Source organism: Hippichthys cyanospilos, chromosome 3, assembly GCF_059441005.1.
Source record: "Hippichthys cyanospilos isolate Australia breed blue-spotted pipefish chromosome 3, RoL_Hcya_1.0, whole genome shotgun sequence".
Classification (NCBI taxonomy): domain Eukaryota; kingdom Metazoa; phylum Chordata; class Actinopteri; order Syngnathiformes; family Syngnathidae; genus Hippichthys; species Hippichthys cyanospilos.
Genome location: NC_142371.1, coordinates 17,439,476 through 17,463,513, shown reverse-complemented (window position 1 = coordinate 17,463,513; position 24,038 = coordinate 17,439,476). Strand labels below are relative to the sequence as shown.

The 24,038-nt window shown below is 42.3% G+C and overlaps 1 protein-coding gene across 3 annotated transcripts in view; it reads left to right on the top strand.

Moving 5' to 3' along the window:
* lipeb (lipase, hormone-sensitive b) overlaps positions 1-24,038 on the top strand; it is a 32,269-nt gene that overhangs the window by 3,213 nt on the left and 5,018 nt on the right. For 2 of the 3 annotated variants that reach the window (XM_088410291.1, XM_088410290.1), the window contains 12 exons: positions 1,912-1,952; positions 5,015-5,256; positions 7,547-7,831; positions 8,286-8,376; positions 10,638-10,783; positions 12,204-12,389; positions 14,982-15,134; positions 18,770-18,914; positions 19,070-19,297; positions 20,425-20,610; positions 21,565-21,740; positions 22,767-23,015. In XM_088410291.1, the coding sequence (XP_088266417.1) occupies positions 1,912-1,952; positions 5,015-5,256; positions 7,547-7,831; positions 8,286-8,376; positions 10,638-10,783; positions 12,204-12,389; positions 14,982-15,134; positions 18,770-18,914; positions 19,070-19,297; positions 20,425-20,610; positions 21,565-21,740; positions 22,767-23,015 (2,128 nt within the window). The remainder of the gene's footprint in view (positions 1-1,911; positions 1,953-5,014; positions 5,257-7,546; positions 7,832-8,285; positions 8,377-10,637; positions 10,784-12,203; positions 12,390-14,981; positions 15,135-18,769; positions 18,915-19,069; positions 19,298-20,424; positions 20,611-21,564; positions 21,741-22,766; positions 23,016-24,038) is intronic. The other variant, XM_088410289.1, reaches the window with a different exon arrangement.

Below are 24,038 nucleotides of genomic sequence, written 5' to 3'. Positions count from 1 at the left end.
TAAACTAGCGTTAATTACACAACTGGAAGTGTTAGTAGGTGAAAGTTCACGTGTTCAGCCTCGATCCACACTTGAAAAAAATCCAACACTTTTCTATTTGTACAGACTTGGCACAGTTTGAGTGTTCATTTTGGCATCACAAACAAGAACAATAAACATCCTCAAGCCTGATGATTTATGTGAAACAAAACAACTTGTGAAATGAATTCTAAGAGAATTAGGAAGGATTCTATTTGTGGGATCATAATCGTTCACTTGTCTTTTGGGACGACTTGTGACTACAAACAACATTTGACAACACAATTGCCTAACTTCATGTCCTTTCTTTTTTTTAAGTGCTCATTTCAAGGCCCACTCTGCCCTGTATTACCTCTTCCAAACCATTGGGGTGCAGCAGATTACCAAAAACCTCCTTTGTGAATTTCAGTGTAGTTCTGTAAACGTTACAGTGCAGATTCATTTTACAGTTATGCTCCACTTCCACTTCACTGTACCTACAACTCTACTTCAGGCGTTTATGAATTAATAGCAATGCTGCTAGACAAACCGCGCAAAAAAACGTGAACAAGAAAAGACTTGGGGTTGGAGCTCTTTGAGAAGCCCAACTTCCAACCAAGACATTGTCACATTAACTGTAAGACAAGAAAAGGTTTTGAAATTCAAGACACTGAGGAGTTAACACCAAGACAACAAGAATTTGAAATCCAAGTTCAGACCGAAGTCTTTGAAAAACAAGAATTTGAAATCAAGTTATGACCAAGACTTTGAGGTTATAAGATCAAGGCGTTAAGTCCATGAGTTTAATCCTAAATTTAGCCTTTGAAAACAAGACTGAGGTTTTTGAAGACCTGAAACTTTGTCAGGACCAAGATATTGATGCACTAAGAAGGTATGTCCAAATAGTCATTTCTGCTAGCTTAACCTTTGCTAACGCACAGTGTCAAATGCTTTCAATGTAATTAGCATCAATTTCAACATTACATTTCAACAACAAGCATTTGAACACAAATTGCATAAGATTTACAGAAAGATCATGTACCAATAATCGCAGCCAGTGTGTTTGTACTCTGCTACATTACTGTTGTCACGCTATTTTTTTTTTTTACCCTTTGGTCAAAGCTTCCCACATTTCAGCCACACATTGTAAAAGCGGGGTGTGCACACTTTTGCAGCCATATATATGTATATATATATATAATATGGCTGCAAAAGTGTGTACAGTTTTTTTTTTTTTAATATTGCAGCCAATTTATATTTTTCCCAATTGACTTGTACAGATTGTCAGTCACACTAATAGTTGAGAAAAAAATCCAAAATATTTGTCTCGGTGGCACAGTGGGGTGGACCAGTGGTCAGCGCGTCCGTTTTGCATATTATATCACATCTGCATATCGAATTGATTTTGCATGGTTGCTAATTTTGGGCGCTGTTTATTGCTTTCAGTAAATGAGAGTTGATTAATATTGATTTTTATTGATAGTCTTGCTTTAGCTATCTCCTTGCTGGTGGCCTTTAACTGCACAAGTAAGAACAGGGGGCACAGTGTGCACAATAACTGAGTGTCTTCTTCTGGTGACGTCGGGCGGGGGGGGCGGCGGTGCCTGCCAATTGGGTTGAATGTCAACAGGGAGTCGCATAGTCAAAAGAGCCAATGGCGGAAAAGAGAGCTGTCACACGGAGGCGCTGGAGCGGGGCCGCGTGGCTTGGCTTTTTAAAAAGCCAGCCCACGGGAGAGCGCGTTCAATTTGGGACGATTCTGACACTCAAGCAAACAAACAAGTCTGTGAGAGTCAAAGCGGAAAGCCGTCTTCTCTTTCCTTCGGGCCGCCCCTTCCTACCTTCCTGGCTATTTTTTTTTCCTCCTTCCTTTCACTTATTCTGTCTTTTTTTTTTCTTCTCCACGCTCTCAAGAGAGGATACAGACAAGGACGGCAACTTGAACACTGATGCTGGTAAACACTTCCTTTTTTTCCCCGCACTTCCAGTATGATTTTTAGTGTGCTAAATTAATAACCGTGCACAAGTATGCTAATGCAGACGTTAAATTATTGAAAAGTGTGCCGCGGTTAGCTTAAGAAGGTACTCAAGCCTTTTACGTCAAGAACATCGAACTTTTTACACCAAGTATCCCAAAGGAGTGCATTTAAAAGGATGCTCAACTTGGCAATTTTCCGCAGTCAAAAGTTAACATTTTGTCCAGGCTTAATTTGAAAACCAAATAACCTAGGATTGAATGCCTGAATTTACAAACGTGAAATCACGTCTTTGGAAATGAATGAGTCACTAAACTAAATTCAGAGCTCTCGTTTGCCTGCGTCCCTGTGTCCTAGACTCATCATTTTTGCCATGGATGCATACTTTCAAATCAATGTGTATTTTTTGACTGGGGGAAAAAAAAAATTACATAAGAATAGAGATTCCCAAATACTGCAATTTAAATACTTTTAAACATCACAATATCAATCTTGAATTAAAAAAAGAAATCAATATGCTTCCTGACCGCTTCTTTTTTTTTTTTTCTGTCCACTTTCGTACTACGTCGGAGGCGCACTGCTGTGATGTCACCACGCAGCCCGTTCTTGAAATTCATGCTTGGCGGCACGACGCACAATAACAAACAATGGAGTAAATTCAACCGCCCCGTCCTATTTGAAAGCAGTCTCGTAACAATGACTGGCTATACATTTTCAATTTGTCTGCAAATGTAACTTTTTTTTTTTTTTAACAGTTTTTAGTGGCCTCTGATGTCAATATGTGTGACGATCATGTTTAAAATATCTTTGACTTCACAGTCCTTGTGGCCCCCCGACAGAAACTATTCCTACAATGTGGCCCGCGATCAAAACGAGGTTGACAGCCCTGGCTCATAATTGTTGCAGCTGCATCATCCGAACTTTGTTGAAAACCCTCAAATTGATCCAAATTCGTATTATGTGTGTAGGCCGCTTGAGTAAACAAAGCGCTATTGTGTTATTTTTACACTGGTATGAGCATCAAGAATGCTTAAGTGTTATTAGTGTTATATTAGAAAATGCCGATTAAAAGGTTTAACCTCCATCCCGCAGTGAAGGTTTTTACCCCCCAAATCAATTTGGACGTGACAGCTCAATAATAAAAGATGCAAAGGTTGTCTCTGTGTGGAAGTCATGGGATGAAGTAGAAATGTCAGCATTTGCGACCTTCCGCAGAAACTCATCTCAATTTCATTCCACCGCGCATAAGCGGGAATACTGTTGGCAGGGCCGAGCCAACAGCCTCCTCCGCGACCAAATAGCCGCGGAGTCTCGCTTAACGTTCCTCGCCGAGTGCCCGCCGGGCCCCCAATGTCCCGTCCAAGCATTTGATGCCGACTCTACGTAATCAACGCGTATGCGTGCACAAAAAGGGCTTTCTATCGAAGGCTCGGAATAACTTTCTGGCTTGTGGCGGGGACCTCGGGGGTGACCCACATAAGCGCGTGCACGATAAATGTAGAGGAAATGTATCTCCATATCTCCACCCGATATTTTGGGGTTAAAATAATTGAATGAAACAGCTCGTTGTTTTTCGAGTTAATTGCAAAGCGGGCCGATCGCCGAGCTGGATCTCATTACGCCCCGGGCGAGAATTACACAAGTTGTGTTTTATGATTCCAACCGCAAATATTTTCCACCAGGGCGGTATTCCCTCTCACTAGTAGTACGGGAAAAAACCTCGGCGCGGAAGCGGAGCTCTCGTCGATTGTCGCGTCGCGATTCAACACATCGCAGCTGTTTGCGGCGTTCGCTGCGGGACTCCCGTTAGCTGGGCTTGACATGTTTTTCCGCGGTTGCCGGCGTGTTACAAAAACAAATCCCCTCTCCCCCTGCGTTGTTTTCAGTGGATTTTTTTGCTGTTTCCACAAGGAATAGACTTATTATTGGCTTGACTGATTATTTCACAACCTTGGCGGACGATTTGTAATTTATAGCAACGGTTATGGGCAGGAGTCCACAAATGTCTTCATGTTTCAATTAATTGACTCTTATTTTGCAAAGGAAAAAAAACTGTACCTGTTTCCAACATCCAACATGAAACGTCGGTGCCACCTACTGGCTAAAAAATTACCTCGGGTCGAATCTGACTCAAGCCTTCGCACTATTTTTAACTGGATAGTGCAATATATTTATTATATTTGAATAAGTATAATTTACTGTGAAATAATTGTCAAAAAGACACAATCTAAGATAGATTTGTATTAGGCAAGCCTATCTGTGCTCTGAAGAAGTGTGCTTTACATTTAGACCAGGGCGGCTCAGTGGAACAGTGGCTAGCACGTCCGTCTCACAGTACAAGGACCCGGGTTCAAATCCACCAGATTCCGGCTTCCTCCCAGACGCCAAAAACATGCATGGCAGGTGTATTGGACATAGAAAATTGTCCTTAGGTGTGATTGGGTGCGTGGATGGTTGCTCGTTTTTGTGTGCCCTGCAATTGGCTGCCAACCAGTTCAGGGTGTCCCCCGCCCACTGCCCGACGTCAGCTGGGATAGGCACCAGCAAGCCTGTGACCCTTTTGAGGATAAGCGGCTCTAGAAGATGGATGGATGGATAGACTTATATAACAGATGCACATGTGAAAGACTTTTAAATCATCATAATTAATAAATAAACATGACTTGACTTTCCCTACTCAGACGGCCACAAGAGGGCGCCTTGGTAGCGGCCGTCGTCACAAGCAACCTGACACCTTGAAATAAAGATGATATCGGCTCGAAACCAATCCCCGCAGCTCACAAAACTTCCCCATCCCGCTAAAAGACAACAACCAAGTGGCTAAATAGGCTCATTCATCATCATTGAAGGAGCCACTACAAATCCGGCCTATGAAAAGATCTTAGTGTCCCATTATAAACAAAGTGTGGCACACAGATAACGTCCCTGGGGGAGATCATTTAATTAACAACTATAAATTATACCGGCGGCGTGCATAAGATGGCCAGCGCAGCAAAATATCTGGCAGTGGTAAAAGGGCTTTGTTTCTTTGTCTCGTGCAGTGATGGACACCAAGGCGGTTTTTGTGGCGCTGTACAACGTGTGCGAGGAGAATGCCGTCTTCTTCTCGGGCGGCGCCAAAGGGCCGCAGAGCGACGCGGCCCGCCGGCTAGTGGACACCATGAAGCTGATCCAGGAGCACGCCCGCAGCCTGGAGCCCGTCATTTCCGGCTTCGCCGCCGTCTACCACCATTTCGACTTCGACCCGCATATACCGGCCAACGGCTATCGCTCGCTCGTCAAGGTACCGCACACACAAGTAACAAGCAAAATTGTTTCATGAGCATTAAAAACCCAACTTGCATGAACATGGTGTGCGGGTAATGAAAATCAGACTGGACCGTAATGTTTTATTCATCGTCGCTTTCGACCGGGAAAAGGGTAATATGCCGGCAGGCTCGAAACAAGTTCTCAAGTAATTGGAGTACCCCCGTTCAAGAAAACGCTCGAGGCATGTTTTTTTGCCTCGGGAGGCCGTTTAATTAGTTTACACTGTCAGGAAGATGTCAAGCTAACCCCAGCAACAAATGTTTGTTCCATTCAACTTCAAAATAAACATTATCTTCCCAAATAACATATGAACTTCATTGCCTTCTTACACTTTACATTTGAAGTACCTTAACGCCCTAGTTATGTAAGACGCACCTGCGTACAGGACGCACACTTAATTTTGGGGTTAAATTCTGGTATATTCTACGTTACTGTGTATATGACGCACCAACAGTTTGGCTAGGTATGGAGACTTCATAACCTTTACACGATACTCTCCGTTTTAGTAACATAGTATTTGTGTATGGACTCGGATGTTGGTTTACTCTGCTCGCTTCAATGAGGAAATATGCACCAGGTTTAGCGAGTCGCCAATTTCCATCTGTATTCCATACATAAAACCAGAAGACCACTACAGAACAACAGCGGCGCACGACACATCCATCATTTAGATATCATATAAATCATATACACAAAAATTCACTCCTAAGTGCGGAGCATAAAGCTCCCGCGCATACATCCTAAAAAGAAGTCAAACGCAGGACTGAAACAGTTTCACTGTGAGACAATTATAATAGCATTACATCTTGAATCTATGGGTGCTGAGCGTTCTGCAATCCTCGTCCCCCGGTCGTGTCCACACCTGAAAAATTGCTCTCCTGCCCCTTCTTGGCAGCGCACGACTTTGTTCCAAGGTCAGCTCATTTGTTGCCCAAATTGATTTTGTGTTGCAAATCAGGTTAGATAAACTCCCGCAGCCGCACTACAGTATATCTCGCCGGCTATACGCACAGCATTTTATCTCCCGCCGTTATTGATGAAACGCGGTGACCTTCGAAAGCTGCGGCGAATAAGCAGAGCCGAGCGGCAAATGAATACCCCTCTCTGTTTACCTCTATCAATCCTTCTCATTCCCACAATCGTCACAACTAATACGGACATAACACCCCCGGCACAAGTGTCAAGATTGCTTGTTTTCACGCATCGCAACTTCAAATGTATCCTGTTAACTTTTCCTAATTTTATCACTCCTTGATGTATTTATATGAATAATACAATCAAAGTATTTGTGTGAAGCTGGTGAGCCCAGACCTTACAGCCTGACTTATTCTACTTCATGCACATTTGCAAATGAAGCGATCGTCTGTTTCAAGAATACATCCGAAACTAAGCGAGTTTTTTCCAGGTTCAACTGTCACTGTTATAAAAACTTTAGGTGACGCTTGAGGCCATTTATTTTGATTGGAAATGTAACATTTCTAACGACTCGACAAGTGTACGAGAAGCTTAGCGCTGTAATATTGACTTTCGGGCTGCATTCTGTGTATAGTTTGTGAACAGCACCTTTCATAATAGTAAGTAGAAAGTGCATTTGTCAGGAAAAAACTGAAATGGTAGCACCAAGTAAAAATGTGCATGTGTATGTGGGTATTTTTTCAAATGTGAAAACTATTTATACTTTACATATTCAAGACAAATATTCCTGCAGTACACATAATTCCTTAAATGGTAAATTATTAAACCTTATACAGTGACTGTACTGTTATCCCTTCCCATCACTTTGGCTGTAGTCTCACGGAGAACCGCGGTCATATTAGCGGCGCCCGGAAGTCTAAATAGAGTGGAGCTTGTAGCTGACCAAACATGATATCAATCAGGGTTTACACTTGAAATTCCAATTTATTACAAAAGAAATGTTGGTAACAGATTTACAACGCTTCCTTTCGTGGCCACCGCTGTTTCTTGCTGCTCCTCCCCGCATCTCTCCTAGCAGCTTGTGAGTTTCATGACCAAGCACAGCTCGCAGGCATTCCTATAAGACACGCTATTGGCTCCCGTCGTAACCGTCGACCAGTGAGGGCAAGAGTTGTAATCTACTCCCACCGCGTGATTGCGCCATTTGTTGCATGGAATGGCAGCGAAAGCAAAAAAAAACAACAAAGAAAACTGAGGGACACCTCGTCCTTGAAACGTTCAAAGAGGCAAAGGTATTAGCATTGCTTCAAATGAGGGAAAAATAATCGCCATTTCTTGGCTTCTTCCAGGTGGTGCGCTGCTGCCTCCTCCACATCATCCACAAGGGGCGCTACATCACAGCCAACCGCCGCAGCATCTTCTTCCGCGTGGCCCACAACGCCAGCGAGATGGAAGCCTACTGCAACGCCCTCTGCCAGCTGCGGGCGCTGCTCTACCTGGCCCAGCGCATGCTCCACGACAACAGCCACGGCGACCTCTTCTTCCAGGACGAGAGCGGCCTCAGCGAGAGCTTCGTGCGCGAATACAGCTCCATGCACAAGGGCTGCTTCTACGGACGCTGCCTGGGCTTTCAGGTGGGCTCCCAGCTTGCTACATCTCTCAAAGTAATATATGCCGTATGTCATTATTAAAAAACTCAAATTATTTTACGGTCCCCCTGACCGGTCTGTGGACCCCGCTTCGAGAACCACTGATTTACTACAAACGAAATAAGCAAGCGCTCATAAGTTTCTTCATGTTCTGATTAATTTGCTCTTAATTTGAAAAGAAAAAAAAAATACATCATTCCATGCCCGACATGAAACGCTAATGCCACCTACTGGCAGAAAAACGACAAGCCACAAACCTGACTTAACTTAGCATGTTTTACTTGTTTATAAGTCGAGGATGCTTGGATAAAGAAAATGAAAAAAAAGAACATTTTCATTTGGCAAAATACGCATATCCGTATGTGTTCAGCTGTACTGTGTTCCCTGCTTTTGGAGCGCAACGTAAAGGTGGTCCTGATTTTCTGCTTGGGCCCCGCAGTTCACCCCGGCCATCCGGCCGTCCCTGCAGACCATCGCCATCGGCCTGGTGGCCTTTGGAGAGAACTACCGCCGCCATCAGTCTGGAATAGGTCAGCACGGTCTTCATTGTCATTCAAAGGTCGCTCTCATCTCGTCTCGCCGCCTCCACACTGTTCCTTGACCCAGCAACCTCGCCCGCTCGCTCTTTTGATGCCGCGTATGCGTTGCATGCTCTTTCATCCTTTTGGAATCTCAGGCGATAGCCTGCAGCCTTTTTCATATTTCACAATGTTGTGTCAATATTGTAAACGCCACAAGAGCTGTCGATAAATCTTGCCGTCTGGAATGGAACTCTGACAACACTCTGCACCGGCTATCCTTAAATCCGCTTGAAATGTTCGTCACGGAGCTAAAAGGCCAAGCAGATGAATGATTTGGCACTCACTTTGACCAGCAAGCTTACGTTTTCATTTCAATCTTTTTATATTTTTTATGGCCTGAGATGTTTTAAATCGTGACTTAACCCAAAAGGTTAGTGATCAAAAGTAATGCGTTTCAACTGGTCTATAAATTGGAATTCCATCACTGCTATAGGAGCGGAACTGGGTCGTAAACTTGACCGCTCGTAAAGTGGTCCAAGCTCAAACTGTCACCGTGAATCGTTATTAACTGTAAAGGGAATGTTTTCAGTAATATAGCATTATTAACTGCTGTAGAAATATCATGAGAAGCTCTTGTATAATTAAACAGAATTGCGTCAAGGAATCAGATTTTTTAAAAAGCTAATTTTAATTCCAATCCCTCTAATAACAACTTGTTGTTTTTTCCAAATTGAACACTAAAAAAAACGTTTACATGGTATGCATGCTGGTTTTGTCCATAACGTCTAAAAAACAAAAAAAAATTGTTGATCTTTGTTTTCCACTCAAGATTTGCAAATGTTGATTTTGAGCATGATTTTGTAAAGTACAGTATAAAGTGGAAAGTATAAAAATAAGCTGATTTTTTTTAATAGATGGAAATCTTGAAATGTTTTATAATTAATAGTAATGTTATTATTTTATGATCAATAATGATGTTCTTGTTTTATTTTAGACAGTATTTAAAGAGAATAATACATTTGAAGTCCAAAATAGCACAAGGACAACTCTACTATTAATCTTAAAACATTAACATTACTATTAATTGTGAAACATTTCAAGATTTTCATCTATTGAAAAATTCAGCTAATTTTTGTACTTACCGTTATATAAGCATTTCGCGGGCCAGATTAAACCCGATTGCTGGCCAGAACTCCATGTTTGACATCCGTGTTATAGTTTCTAGGGACTTTTGACATTTTGACTGTCGTTCAATGCACTCCTTTTATTTGTGCTCTCTGCTGCACCGCAGTGGAGGCAGTAGGTATTGCACCATACGGTGAGCATTCCTGCCAACTTGTACTGCCAGCAATAAGAAACCTTTAGCCTTAAAGCTTCTGTGCCCGTCAATAGAATAGGCTGCCTACAACCCATCCTATTAAGTGTTTGTATAGATTTTTTTTCCTATGCTTAGTCGTGGCCATCGATCCTCTCTGACAACCGCAGGCGAAATCACTTGAAGCGAGGCTGCATCCAAAGTTCCGTAGCCAGAAAATGCTTTGCTCTCAAAAGTTGCGCGAGCCGAGCAAACATAAAACATTTATATAGCGACAAGGATATGGTGCTGTGAGTCAGTAAAGCCATGTTTGTTTTTCAAGGTTTTGAACACATCTGAGAGGCGTCGAGATCTATTCTTCCAAACGTAATGATTTTCACTCCCCGCAACACTCGTCTACTGGTTCTTCCCTTCCTTTGTTTATCCCCGTTGATTATTCTCGCTCCCCGTTGGCCGCAGTCTCCTAAGTCAGTGGTTCTCAAACTGTTTGGAGTCAGGGACCCTTTTAGAAAGCAATTTTTCTAAGGACCGCCTTTAAATGTTTGCAGGGAAAAACAAAACAAAAAAAAAAACATACTTTTCAGCTCTACTGAAGTTTAGAAAACAAAAATGGCAAATAGCATACCTTTTAACATAGCGGGTCAATTTTCCCCAAAAAGGTTGTTGCCAATTATTTAGTCAAAAACAGCATCAGCTTTGCTGGCTTCAACTGCTCCCAACTGAAGCCGCGCCGTCCTTCCTCGCTGCAAAATGCAATATCGACAGCGGCCAGAGGCGGCGCCAAAAAACAAAGACTAAGCCGAACGAGGCTCAAACCGGGAACTGTTAATAAATGAACTAAATCAGTTCCAAAACACCCAAATTATTTCACGGACCCCCACTTTGAGATCCACTGCCCTAAGCTATACACGCCGTCACTCGGGTTGTGTTTCACGTCTACCATCCTCTCCCCCAGGTGTGGCTGCCAGTTCCTTCTTCACCTCAGGCAAGTACGCCATCGACCCCGAGTTGAGAGGGGCCGAATTCGAGCGCATCACTCAGAACCTGGACGTCCATTTCTGGAAGACCTTCTGGAACGTCACGGAGACCGAAGTGCTGTCGGTGGGTCACATTTCGTATGAGTATGACTCCGCGTGACACGACTTCACGTCTTTGCGTGAATCTCTCCTTTGGATTCGTGGATCTGATTATGCAAATTAGGATGACGTCGCGCGAAGCTACTAGGCAAAGTCAGTCGATCTGCGAGTCATCCGCCGAAAAAATGGCCAAACCGAATGCCAAATAGAAGATTTAAAGAGCTCATTGGCTTTGATCTCAAGGATAGTGTGCGCTTATCACCTATGTTTTTTTTGTTTTGTTTTTGTTTTTAATGATAATAATTCACTGTTTTGGTTCATGTTTTATGAAAGGAAAACACTGTTTATTTGTTTAGACGCTACTAAACAACATAAGTTCGTGTCAAAGTCACTGTTGTGCAGAAAATACATCTTTCACAAAAAAGCTCATTTGCTCCTTTTGTCCAAAATAACTTGGTGTCACTCAAATGACCTATTTTCAAACTGATTAGTGAAGAACAGAATAAGATCGAATCTTTCTTTCTTTTTCTCGGTAAAGAATGGAATCCAATCTTTCATATGATCCCACCATTGCCATACAATACATAATTCTGTCGTCCTTGAAAGGTGCGTCAAAATGCTCGAAATAGCTGTTACTCTAGGGGTTGCCTTTTCAGGTAATGTTTGGCACTGAAAGAGTTAAATGCATGTAACTGTACATGAAAATACTAGTTATAGAGAAATATTACATTTTTACTGCCGTAAACGCTGAATAAATGGACTGTTAAGCAAGTTATGTACACGCTGTGAATGTTAAGGTTACGCTCAAATTGATTTTTTATTTTTGCCTGAATATTTTCCTCATGATTTTTTTATTTTAAAATAAATAAAACCGTCAAATGCTTTTTTGATGGGTTCATTTCTCTCTCTAGAATTATTGAAGGAAATCGATTTTGTTTTTTGTTTTTCCATATCGCCCAGCTCGAGCGCGGTTAGCATCAGACCCCAAAGTGTTCTGACTTGCATATAAAGTAGCCTCACAACGCCGCAGCCAGGGTGGAACTCAGTAATGAAGCGCTAGAAAAAGAAAGTCCCGAATTGACTGATTTATACGTGTACATTGCTCGCACGTGAATAAAACAGGTGACGAGAATTCCAACAAGTCAGTTTGTCAAACTTGAACGGTGTGCAATTGATGTTAATTCAAATGGCTGTTTTTTTGTTTTTTTTTTGGGGGGGGGGGGGGGGGGGGGTTTTCCCAGTCGACAATACTTTTGTGCCTTCCTGTAGACGTACCCCACTCTCATTATGCCTTTGCGCCCACAGTAATAATAGAGGAGAATTCAATTCCTTCTGCGGCATTCATGATTTATTCATGTGGTTTCTCTTTCACTCCGGTGAACCCGCCGTGGAACTCACAATCCCCTTTTCTCAATTTGCACTACTTCTCCTCCCTGCGCCCGCAGAGTCTGGCCAGTATGACGTCCGTGCCGGTCAAGGTGAATCGAGCGCTGTCCGTGCCCGCCGTGCCCTTCGACCTCCCGCTGGCGGCCAATCACAGAGCCTCGGTGACCATACCGCCGCCGTCCGCGCACATCGGCACCGCCCCGGTTCAGATGAGGCTCATCTCGTACGACCTGCGTGAAGGACAGGTAGCCGGCATTGTAACTTTTCTTTTTTGCGCCGCATGGTTCAAGTGACACAATTCCAATTTGTTTGCTCTCAAGTGGGACAATCGGGATATGCGTCATGGCGGCGGAAATAGGGAAAAAAAAAAGGGGCATGGATGGGTTTATCTCGAGATTGGAATCAGGACTCTTCCAAAGGTGGATAAAATCCAATATGTATCAGATATCTGCCACTCAAGAGCGCAGCTTCAGTTCAGATGGAATGCACCCTGCATTTGCCAGCTTGACACAGATAAATCATGTACGGTATCCACAGCCACCTTTGTTCAAGCACCGCTAATAAATCAGCACAATGTCAAGAAAAGATGAAACCTTATCAACGCACACAGACTGTAATGTGTACGGCATTTAACCTTGTTCAAACAGTTTGGATCCTCGCATATTAAAATATACAATGATTATTTTTTTTTTATTTAAAGGGAACGTCAACCCCAAAATTGTCTTTACAGTATTATGTGCTAGAAAGCCTAACAAGTCAAAACATATTGTTATTTAATTGAAAGGGAACTTCAACCCCTAAATGGTCTTTTCAGTATAATGTTCTAAAAATCCCAACAAATCTAAACAATGTTCTGATTGGTAAAATAGAATCGAATCATATATTCACAGCACATCTTGTAAACGTCACATGACCAAACAGAAAACAGGAGCTGTGTTTGGATCTTACCTTATCCCTGAGCAACTGTGATGTCATTTTCAGGCGACGTCATGTGGCAAAATGGCTGCCCCTGCGATGGATAAGAACGTTTTGCTGCTAAATTTATATTGTACAAGCACAATATTACTCTGTTATGTTCTCCCTGACAAGTTTAAACACAATATTCAAAGTGTGAAAGAACATTTTAGGGTTGACTTCCCCTTTAATAACACAAAAAACAAAATGTAGCCCCTGTTGAAATATCGCTAAGTCATTCCAATGGAAACATTAGATGTGTAAATCGTCTTATAAGCTGGGCCTCAGAACTAAATAAACTCTTAAGTCAAGGTACCTCTGTAGCTCAAACTGATCTCCACCATGAGTTCTGATTTTATGTTTCCACTGTTTTGCAGATTTCTTTTTTTATTGTAAAGAACTCTACATTGATGTGATTCCTCTGTCAGGCGCTACATTAGTTTCAGCGTTTGCGTCAACGCACACGCGTACATTGCCTTGCACTTGTCTCATTTCCGCCCCCCATAACCGCAACAGTATGTCATTTGATATATGATGAAGAAATGCATCTTGAAGTACCGTCATTTTAATGACACAGGCCATGTGTTCATAATAATTGGACAGCCACGATCTACTGTATGTAACCCTCAGAGAAATACGGTAATATTTATTTCTTATCAGTTGCACTTGCTCTCTCTTAATTTATTATGCGTTTAAATGTCTAAGCGAGTCTTTTAAATGGGTTATTTCTATGTGGTGGATTTCACTTATTGCGCGGGTGGTCTGAAATGTAACCTCTCCAATAGAGGGAGTCATTACAAAAAATGATAAAGCCATTAAATCAGATATGAACGCTTGGTACCGCAGTGTAAATCCCGTCTTAATAGTTGTCTGACCTAGTTTAACACTGTTTTTCCCACTGGGTCTTCTCAGAAAAGCTCGCATATTCGAGCGTCGAAAATTCCGGATTTTTGTTGACGGCTTCTCCCAGTCGTCTCCACACATAATCCCTGTCCTTTTCATCGCCGTCACTGCCACTTTTTTTCAGCTCTTTATCACCCCCCCGCTTTCTTATCCTCCTCGTTCGGAGGCTGGCACGTAACCAGACAAGCCATTCAGCAAACGCCTCAAAGTCATTGATCTGGCTCAAAACAAAAACAGCGCGGCACTCTACAGTGTCACCAATTTACAAGGCTGCGTCAGCGAGAAGAAAAAGGGCCTCTTGGCAACATCTCATCAACCTGCCTTGTTTGTTGTTGCGCATGTCGTAGCAGGTGCGCAGCAGCTAATCCCGCTCTCTGCGGGGCCCTAAAACAAATGCCTGTTTACGACTTGTCCTGCTTTTATTTATTTATTTATTTATCTATCTATTTATCGTCACCTGCTATAATTTAGGCTGAATTTGAAAGGATAACTGTCAAATATATATTTTTACTTTCAACTCATCAAAATGTTCAGTGGCATCAGCCTAGCTATATATATATATATATATATATATATATATATATATATATATATATATATATATATATACATATATATATCTCAAGGCTGTGTTGTTTCGAAGAAGTTTCATTTTGAAAAAAAAGGTTAACAGCTTTTAACTGCAGATTTTGCAGCAGAAATATGCAGATTTTGCATGAAATAAAACGCTTCCCTGCTGCAAAATGAAAGCCCGTCCTCCCGTTTGCAAGCATTTCGAAGGGACGGCAGGACAGCATGTTGCAAGTGGACATGTTTTGACAGTCTATGCGATATTTTAGCCTTTTAGTGTTTTCAGTATGCTTTTCCTTTGATATCACACATCAAAAGCATCGAAAAGCCCAAGTTGGGTCAAAATCCCCCCCCAGGGGTTCAACTCCAGTCTTAACGGATGCTTCATCTCTGCCGTTGTTTGCCTCCAGGACAGCGAGACGCTGCTGTCCCTCACCCGCTCGGACGCGGGCGCCATCTCCCTCTCGCTGGGGCTGAAAACCAAGCGGCTGCCATCGTCCCCCTGCCTCCTCATCCATTTCCACGGCGGGGGCTTTGTGGCTCAGACCTCCAAATCCCACGAGGTACCGTTATCATTATTAGTTTTTTTTTTTTTTTTTTCCCAGACAAAAATGAGCGACAATCGCCGCCCACGCCTCCCCCGTTTACATATCAGGGGTGTGAAAGCGAGCAAATTGAATCGCTCAGCAGGTCTAGGGACAAATTGACAGGTTGTGACTGTTTAATATGACGTACCGTAATATGACATTAATAACCTGCTCCCGTGTATCGACCCCCCCCAACACTCACGCTCAAAAATCATCCTTCTGAAAATCTATTAATAACGTGTAAATGCTCTTAAATTCAGGTTAAAACTATAGGAAACTTCTTTTAAATTATATATTTTAAATTACGACGCATGAAACAACTTAGGAAGATATGTTGTGTATTAAATGTGCTATAAATCAGTGTTTTTTTTTTGTTTTCTTTTCATTTTTGGTATTTTTTATAACCTTGAATAGATACTGGTAAATGACTTTGGCCTCGTGTCAAGGTATTATCGGGACTGCAGCTAGTACTGGTATTAATGAAAAGTTTTAATCAAAATTAAATTACTAGTATCAATACTAGATATCGGTGATTACTGAAGGATGTCAGTACTTGTGGTATTGCTATCGGTGACTGCTCGAAGGTTTAGTTGTTGTACTAGTATTAATCTAAGAAAAAAAAAAGGTATTGAACAACTGATGCCTTGAGAGAAGGAAGTTTCAATTTTTAATTGTACTTAAATAAAATATCTTTAGTGTTTTCCTGATAAAACATTCAAAAAAGGAATTAATCCATTTTTTTGTTTTGTTTTTTAGGTCGTCTTTTTATTCATGTAGATGCCATACTTTAATGTCAATCATTTTAAAACTTAGTAAGGGAATGTAAGAAGACATGAGAAAGCGACAGTGCGCACACCCTCTCTCAATTCGGGCTATATTACATCTAGACAAGTTGCCAGCTCGTGTCTCATGCCCCCCGTAAAGTTGCTTGGCACGTTCGCTGGTCAAGACTCGCCAGATGTTCCGTGGTGCTGACTGCCATTGAAAATTCATGAATTGCGCTTTCGGAGTCTCTCCCTGCAACATTTGTGCGCCGTTAAAGAGCAGACGTCTCCGCACGTGTTGTCCTCGCTTGACAGGAAGTGTGTGCACCAGAAGGGCTTCTCCACTCACTTAAAGTTAACCAAACGCACGCGCGCACACACACACACACACACACAAAGCCCTTATCTCCTGTCTAGCGGGCCATTTGTTTCGCTCCCTTCCGGCGAGTGAATGATGAGCTGGCCTGACTGACTGGCAGAGCCGCTCATAATCTCTGACACTCACTTGAGGAAGTGACACTTCACACACGCCCAACGGGCACTCTTGGGTACCCCGGCGCCATCTCATGAGATCCAGTGCAAGAGCTGTGTCTTCTGAAAGATAGGAATGCGCAAATTGGATTGACAGTTTCCTAGAGATTTTTTTTTTTAAACACACATTTTATAACTGTGCCAGCAGTTTACAGGGGTGGAGAGATCTAGCGCATAGTGAGAGCTGTGCCACAGAAAAGTACTATTTATTGATTCCGGACATGCTTTGTTGAAGGAGCTGCTCTGCTACCGTCAAAGCAAAATGTAGTAGTTTAAAAAAAAATGTTGAAAATAAAGTATTGATCTCTTTGATAGATTGAGGTCCCTAAACAGAGCAAGGAATTTTCGAGAAAAGTTCTTTTACTGCTCCAGAAGCACCAGTGCAATGTTTAATGAATTGAAAGAAAAATATGGCAAAAAGTGTCTGATTTGTCAAATTCATTAGCATTTTTCATAAAGTACAATACTATAGTGCGATGTTTTTCATTTTAATAGAAAAGAAAAAGAAAAAACCTCATCGTGCAACATAAATTATATATTGCCACCCTTTCAAAATATTGGCTTAAGTCAGTGCTTCTCAATTATATTTTACCAAATCATCCCCCCTATATAAAAATGGTAAAAGTATACCAAAACCTGAAAAAAGCAATATAAATCAACGTTCAACTACTGTTAATGACTTTTTACAGCGTTTATCTGGGTTACACCTTAGTCTGAAAGAGAAAAAAATAACCAAGTGCATCAAAGTTCCTGAAACTGAAAAAAACAAGTGATGAAAATTCTTATTTTATTGCAATTACATGGTTGTTTTAAGTTTTTTTTATTTGTAAAAAGTACATTTATAACTGAAATGCAGAGGTAAAAATTGATATGGCGATTAAGTTATTGTATTTTTTTTGGCCCCCCAAATTGAAAACTCACGGTTTGTGCGCACCGGATTTTAAGGTGCAATGTCAGCTTTTGAGAAAATTGAAGGCTTTTAGGTGTGCTTAATTAGTTGAAGACAACTTGCAAATTTGATATTTTAGTCAGAACCTTGAAGTCATAACTAGCATTTCCCGGGCCACATAAAATGATTTGACGGGCCGGATTTGGCCCCTGTGCCTCGATTTTTGACACCTGCAGTGTAGGGCATCCCTAATTTTTAGCATCATTTTTTTTTGTGCTGGTCGCCATTGCATTGTTCATGCAATCCTCTGCTGACTAAACAAACTGAGTTGGCAGGGCTATGATGAATTATTTTGACTGCGCCACTCTCAAGGTGTCACCGGCGAGTTTTTGGAGGTGCTGAGTCAGCGCCGAGCGACAGCTCTCATCCCGTGACGCGTAAAAATACTCAGGACAACCTTTGAGGTCGTGGCTAATCTTGCGGCAACCTCTTCTTGTCCTTCCCTTTTGTGTTCTCATCAAACAAGGACATTTTTTGTTAGTGAAGCACGCAAAGAAAATGGAGGTGACCGCGCGGGCCAGCGCTCCTCTGTCTAGACAATAAAGCCGCAAAGCAGACATCGCAGGGAAGGGAACGATCGTTTTCGTAAGTTTTATGCCCCCTCCCCTCCTTCTTTTCCTCTCTGCTTTATTGTGGCAGCTGTTGTTGCTCATCGCTTAAAGAGCACATTAACCCCTGGGGGAAATTTGGACCCAACTCTGGCTGTTTGGCGTTTTTGATGTGCGATATCAAAGGAAAAGCATACCAAAAAAAAAAAACAACAACTAGGAGACTAAAATTTTGAACAGATCGTCAAAACATCACGACTAATCAATATGCCACGCTGCCGTCACTTCTAAATGCTTGCAATTGGGAGGTGTAGAGTTACACCCTATAGGTGACAAATTCAGCCCATGTCGGGCTCATTTACTGCCATTCAAAGTTGGAACTAATGTTAATTTTGGACATATTGAAAACCTGATGTTTTATCATGCATTTGCCCCAATTAGCGGCCAACTTATGACATTTACAAGCAAGCCGTTCAGTGACTTCAGTCATAATACCCTAGCTATGACATCATACATATTCCTCATTCAATTTCATAAATACATAAATCTACTACACAATTACTTTTGCTATTATCACATTTTTACAATTATTGTACATAAAGAGGGCGTAGGTTCTCCGCCCCCACAAAATTCTAAATATGTCTCTCTAGGGCTGATGCCACCGAACGTTTTGAGGGGTTGAGAGTTAATAAATATTTATGATTGACAATGTTGTGACCCTTTCACGGTCAGCCCAAGTTGAGTGATGATAAGGCCAGGCTCGTGAAAAATCTCGGACACCAAGAGGTTACACATTGGTTTTGCTCTCTCTTTGTGCAGCCCTATCTGAAGAGCTGGTCCCAGGACTTGGGCGTCCCCATTCTGTCAGTGGACTACTCCCTGGCTCCCGAGGCCCCTTTTCCACGCGCCCTGGAAGAGTGTTTCTATGCGTACTGCTGGGCTTTGAGGAACCACCACCTGCTAGGTACCTCCTCCGCACGCTCAGCACTTGCGTTTGTATCTTCTACCCCTGCCTGCCGGCACTTCATTTTCGAAAGCTCGGCGTCGTCATTTGCTTTATCTATATGCAAAGAAGGTTTCTGTGGCGGGTATATCGACCCTGACGTTGGATTTTTGCAGGCTGGACCGGGGAGAAAGTGTGCCTGGCGGGCGACAGCGCCGGGGGCAACCTGTGCGTGACCACGTCCCTGCGCGCGGCCGCCTTTGGGGTTCGCATGCCAGACGGCCTGTTGGCCATTTACCCGGCCACCCTGCTCACCGCCTACGCTTCGCCTTCCCGTCTGCTCACCCTCATGGACCCCCTGCTGCCGCTCAGCGTGCTCTCCAGGTGTCTCAGCGCCTACGCAGGTGCGTGCCCGCTGTGCTGCTTATTCTAATGTTTTTAAAAGGACTCAGCTCGATTATGTGCAGGGGCTCTTATGGAGACAACTTAAAAATGGGCTGCATTCTACCATTAACCTAATGTAGCGCAAAAGTCAAATCAACTTTATTTATATAGTTTTGTTCTTCTCTCTAGTAGATTTTATTTTTTCTAATCGAATTGTACAGGATCCAGGTGACGTTGGCAGCAAAGTTTTCAAATGTTTTTCTTACTAGTCTGGCATTTGAAGAAGGAAGGGTGTGTAGACTTTTTGATATCCACTATTAAATACCAGCTTTAACGACATGATATGTACTATGGTAACTAAAGAAATCCACACCCACACACTCTGAAAAATTGTGGTTCTAGAAATGCGAGGAATCTGCTCGAGGAGAGACCTTATAAAAAAGAAGAAAAACATTCACACAGATCATAAAAGTCAAGACTCGCCTCCCGAGCAGGCTACAGGTCCAAATCCAAATTCTTACATTTATATCGTAGTTAAGAAACAAACTCAATGCTTCTCACAAGGTTTTATGATGCAAGTTGTAAACATGTCATGAAAATTTCAATATTAATGGGTAAGATGTAGTTTAAAATCTTAGCCAGTGTTTCTCATTTTTAATTTCAGCAATCAAATTAATCACAAAAGACTTGTCTTCCCTCACAGTAGTGAACTAGACTTTAGAAAGTAAATATTGTCTTAAATAATTTCCTCCGCAGCAGGAGTTGTTCCTGTAAAGCCTGCACCGTCTCTTTATTTGCATATATATTAGTTCCTAGTCTACTTATTACAGCGTATAAATAATCAGCGCTCCCAAGAGCGACTAATTTTATTTATTTATTTATATATATATATATATATATATTTATTTATATATATATATATATATATATATATATATATATATATATATATATATATATATATATATATATATAGTGGCTATATAGTGGCTTGTTTACTGCTAGTAAGTGTTATTTGTTTTTAATTCCCTGGCCGAAATTGTCTGCAATCACCACAACCGTTGACTCGTCTCCCGTTTTATTACCTTTTGCTGATTCACTCGGCTTAGCTCCCGAATGGAACGTTGTGCCTCGCACCCCCCTGCAGGTAACGAGCCGCAGACGGAGAAGCAGGTGGAGAAGGTCAGCACGCTCAGCATGGTGAGGAGGGACACGGCGCTGCTGCTCCGGGACTTCCGGCAGGGCGCCTCCAACTGGATCCACTCGCTGCTGGACTCCAACAGAGCCGCCAACCCGCCCGGCGCCACCGCTCCGGCGCAACCGCCAGCCACTGGTAAGATGATGTGTATTGTGTAAATGGGGGCGCTTGAAGGTAATCCAGGAGCTATGGGAGATTTTAACAAGAGTTTCTGCAGGTAATGTCAAATCTAATTTTGAAATGTGGCACAATATTCCTTTCATTTGACAAATTCTATTCTGGATTTAATGAATAAAATGCGCCTAGCGATAATACAGCAAATGTAGTTCCAAAGGTTCATAACTCAAACGCAACGGCGCTTCTTCCTAGACCAGCAGTGTGAAGCTCATTTTTATCGTGGGCCGCGTTGTAGTCTTTCAGAGGGCCGGGATGACTGTGAAGTCCAATAAATTTCAAGTGTGTTTGTTACATATTTGCTTAGTTTTGAAATCAGAAGACAGTAAAATATTTTCCTGAGATTGGGAACAGAATTTTTTTTTTCCCCACCACATTTTTCAAAGTTAAAGGCAACTTGCAAATTATTTATTTTATTCAAGATCCGTAAGTCAAATCAGCATTTCACGGGCCACATAAAACGAAGAGGCGGGCCGGATCTGGACCCCGGGCCTTGAGTTTGATACCTGTATTTTAGGGTCTCGTAGAGACTTCCAAGGGCAAATTAAAAGTTGAGCCATCTAAATCGGACGCAAGTTGCAGATTTCTGCAAATTTGCGAACAATTTTGCAAAGGTACGGGTCGTTTTGCGCGGTGATTTCATCTGTCCACTTGAAGGTTTACGCCAGCCTTCATTTTGTATTCATATGATTATCTTTAGCGGAGGTGCACTTAGGTCCTCCTGCCTGTTGCTTTCCACTGTCGTAAATCCATTCGTAGCAATTTCCCTCACCGCAACAGAAGGCCTCTGACAGTAATTGTTCATTACCGTCGCCATAAATTTCCCCGCCGAGCGCCTAACTAGCCAACTCCTCCTCCTCCGCGCTCCATTATCAATTCAAGCGCCGCCAATTGAATCTCCTTTTGTCGCCTCAGACGGGGTGAGGACCAGCGTGTCCGAGGCGTCCATCTCCTCTCCTCACGTGGACCCGCCGCCCTCGGAACCGGCGCTATTCCTCGACGGGAAGTTATCTGTTAAGAGCCAGACTTGCCAGGACCTGGGAGCCCACAATCCCGCCTCCCGCTGTGCGCCGCTTGGATCTGAGAGCGCTGTAGGTCGCGAGGAGATGCTGCCTTGCTTCCCGCGATGCATTTCTCAACGTCAACAGCGCTTATTTCAAAAGCCATCGTAGCCAGTGGGGAACTGCATAACGATAGCTAGTTTTTGAACATGACGTTTTTTTCCTCTAAACAACGATCAATTTTCACACATTAGCCCCCTTTGTTTTTTGCATCGTCCCACTATTGCAAAATGACATGTTTTGTCTTAATTTCATACCAACATTTTGCAAACAATAGATTCCTGCACATTTTTTCTAAGATGACAGTTTTTACCCTGTAATGTACTGACCTATTTACTCATACTTCGACCTTATCCCGTTAACGTCATAATTATAGCGTATATTACGCAAATATTATTGTGATTAATCGGATAATCTGCAATTCAGAAAATGAATCGATAACTGTTTTTGATAATACAGGAATCGGTTGGAAAATTGTTCAAATCATCAGAATTTCACTTTTTTATCTGTAAACATTCATAATTGTTTTGTTTTTTTTCGTTCTGCTACAAAAGCAGTATATGTAATATATTGACCTATTTCCTCATACTTCAACTTTATTTAGTTGTTATTAATTATAGTTATGATTATTTGAATAATCGGTAACTAATCAAATTAATTATTTTTGCTAATCCAGTAATCGGTTGCGCTATAAAAACGGACTGATTATTGTTGCAGTGAATTAAATGGCTGCTTTCATTAAGGAAATCAATATTTTAGTTCATTTCGTCTCATGTCATGACCAAACAGGTAATTAATCAGGAAAAAACATTAACCTTTTTCTGCAGCATCAATTTGAAAACACGATCGAAAAACACGTAGAAACATATTTTCCAAAGGTGTTCGCATATTTTCCAGATTCGCAAACACGTGAACAAGTGAAAAATTTGCCCATGTTGTAACAACCTTTCTTTGTTATTATGGGAATATCATAACTTTTGCCATAGTGTAATATCGACTTTTCTTCTTAAGCATTTCAAGCCTGCAAGGTCACGTGAAATTGCCTGTGTTACGCAGCCCGAAGAAATCCACTTCTCCATCTCCTCGAGCCCCCGTGCCTCCGTGCACGGCGACCTGTCCTCGGTGGCCATACCGCCCCCCGGTGGCGAGGAGGGCTCGGAGTTCCCGCTGGGTTTCGAGCCGCTGCGCTCGGAGCAGCTGTCCCAGATGAAGCTGCACAGTTCGCCGGTGGTCAAGGACCCCTTCTGCTCGCCGCTCCTGGCCCCCGACAGCATGCTGAAGGCCCTGCCGCCCGTGCACATCGTGGTAAGCCCGCAAAGGCTACGAGCGTCGGCGGATTTGTGTTCGCTGTCTGCATTTTAAAGAGCGCCGATAACAAAAGGGAGCCGTCTAGCAGCCGCGCTTTTTATGGATTCCTACGTGCAAATGAAGCCGTTACACTGTCTGCATGTGTTTGCAAGATCATTAGCAAGGTGTTTGGATTCCCCAGCAGTGAGTGCGATGATTGTGACCCGTCCTTGCTCCATATAATCTATTCAAAGTGACATTTTGCACAAATAACACAGTCAAAAGGCATATTTCGTTGGTTACTTTCTCAAATTCTGACTTTTTGGTACTATTAATACATTTGAATAATGATCTTAAAAACCAAAACCAAGAAAGACCAAAAAAAACAAAACAAATTTAGGAACACACATTGTTTTTTGTATTTTTTTTATGTTATATCAATAAGTAGAAAAGATCTCATAAAAATACCAATGACCTCTAGAATTGTATTTCTTCTTTCCCCAAAACATCAAAATATGAACTCTGTCAGTGGGGTCAAACATACAGCTTATGGGCCGGTTCTGGCCCGCGAGCGTGTTTAACCCGGCCCGCGAGATGATTTTGTAAATTATGAAAATGAGCTGAATTTTTTTCAATGAATGAAAAACCTGAAAAGTTTTATGATTAATAGTCATGTTGTACTCGTTTGTACCATATTTAAATAGAATAGTTGTAGTTTCACAGTCATATAAATATATACCATGATTTTATTGATCCGCCCACTTGGTGGTAGATTTTTTGGCAACGATGCTACGCGGCTGACAAAATAGCAAGTCATGATTTGACAGCTTGGATTTCCTCAATAAAAAAATCTCTTGGGAAGGCTGAGCGACAAACAAAGCCCGCGCGATGACAGCATAAGCTCTCTGCAGATTGTGTTTGTTTGCGCTTTCCAAAATGGCTCCAGTGAGTCAGCGAGAAGACAAAAAGGTGCAAGCGGCCACTTGGCTTCCTTCTCCCCATCCCTTCATTAAGACGCCCCACGCGTGCGTTCCGCTGGTC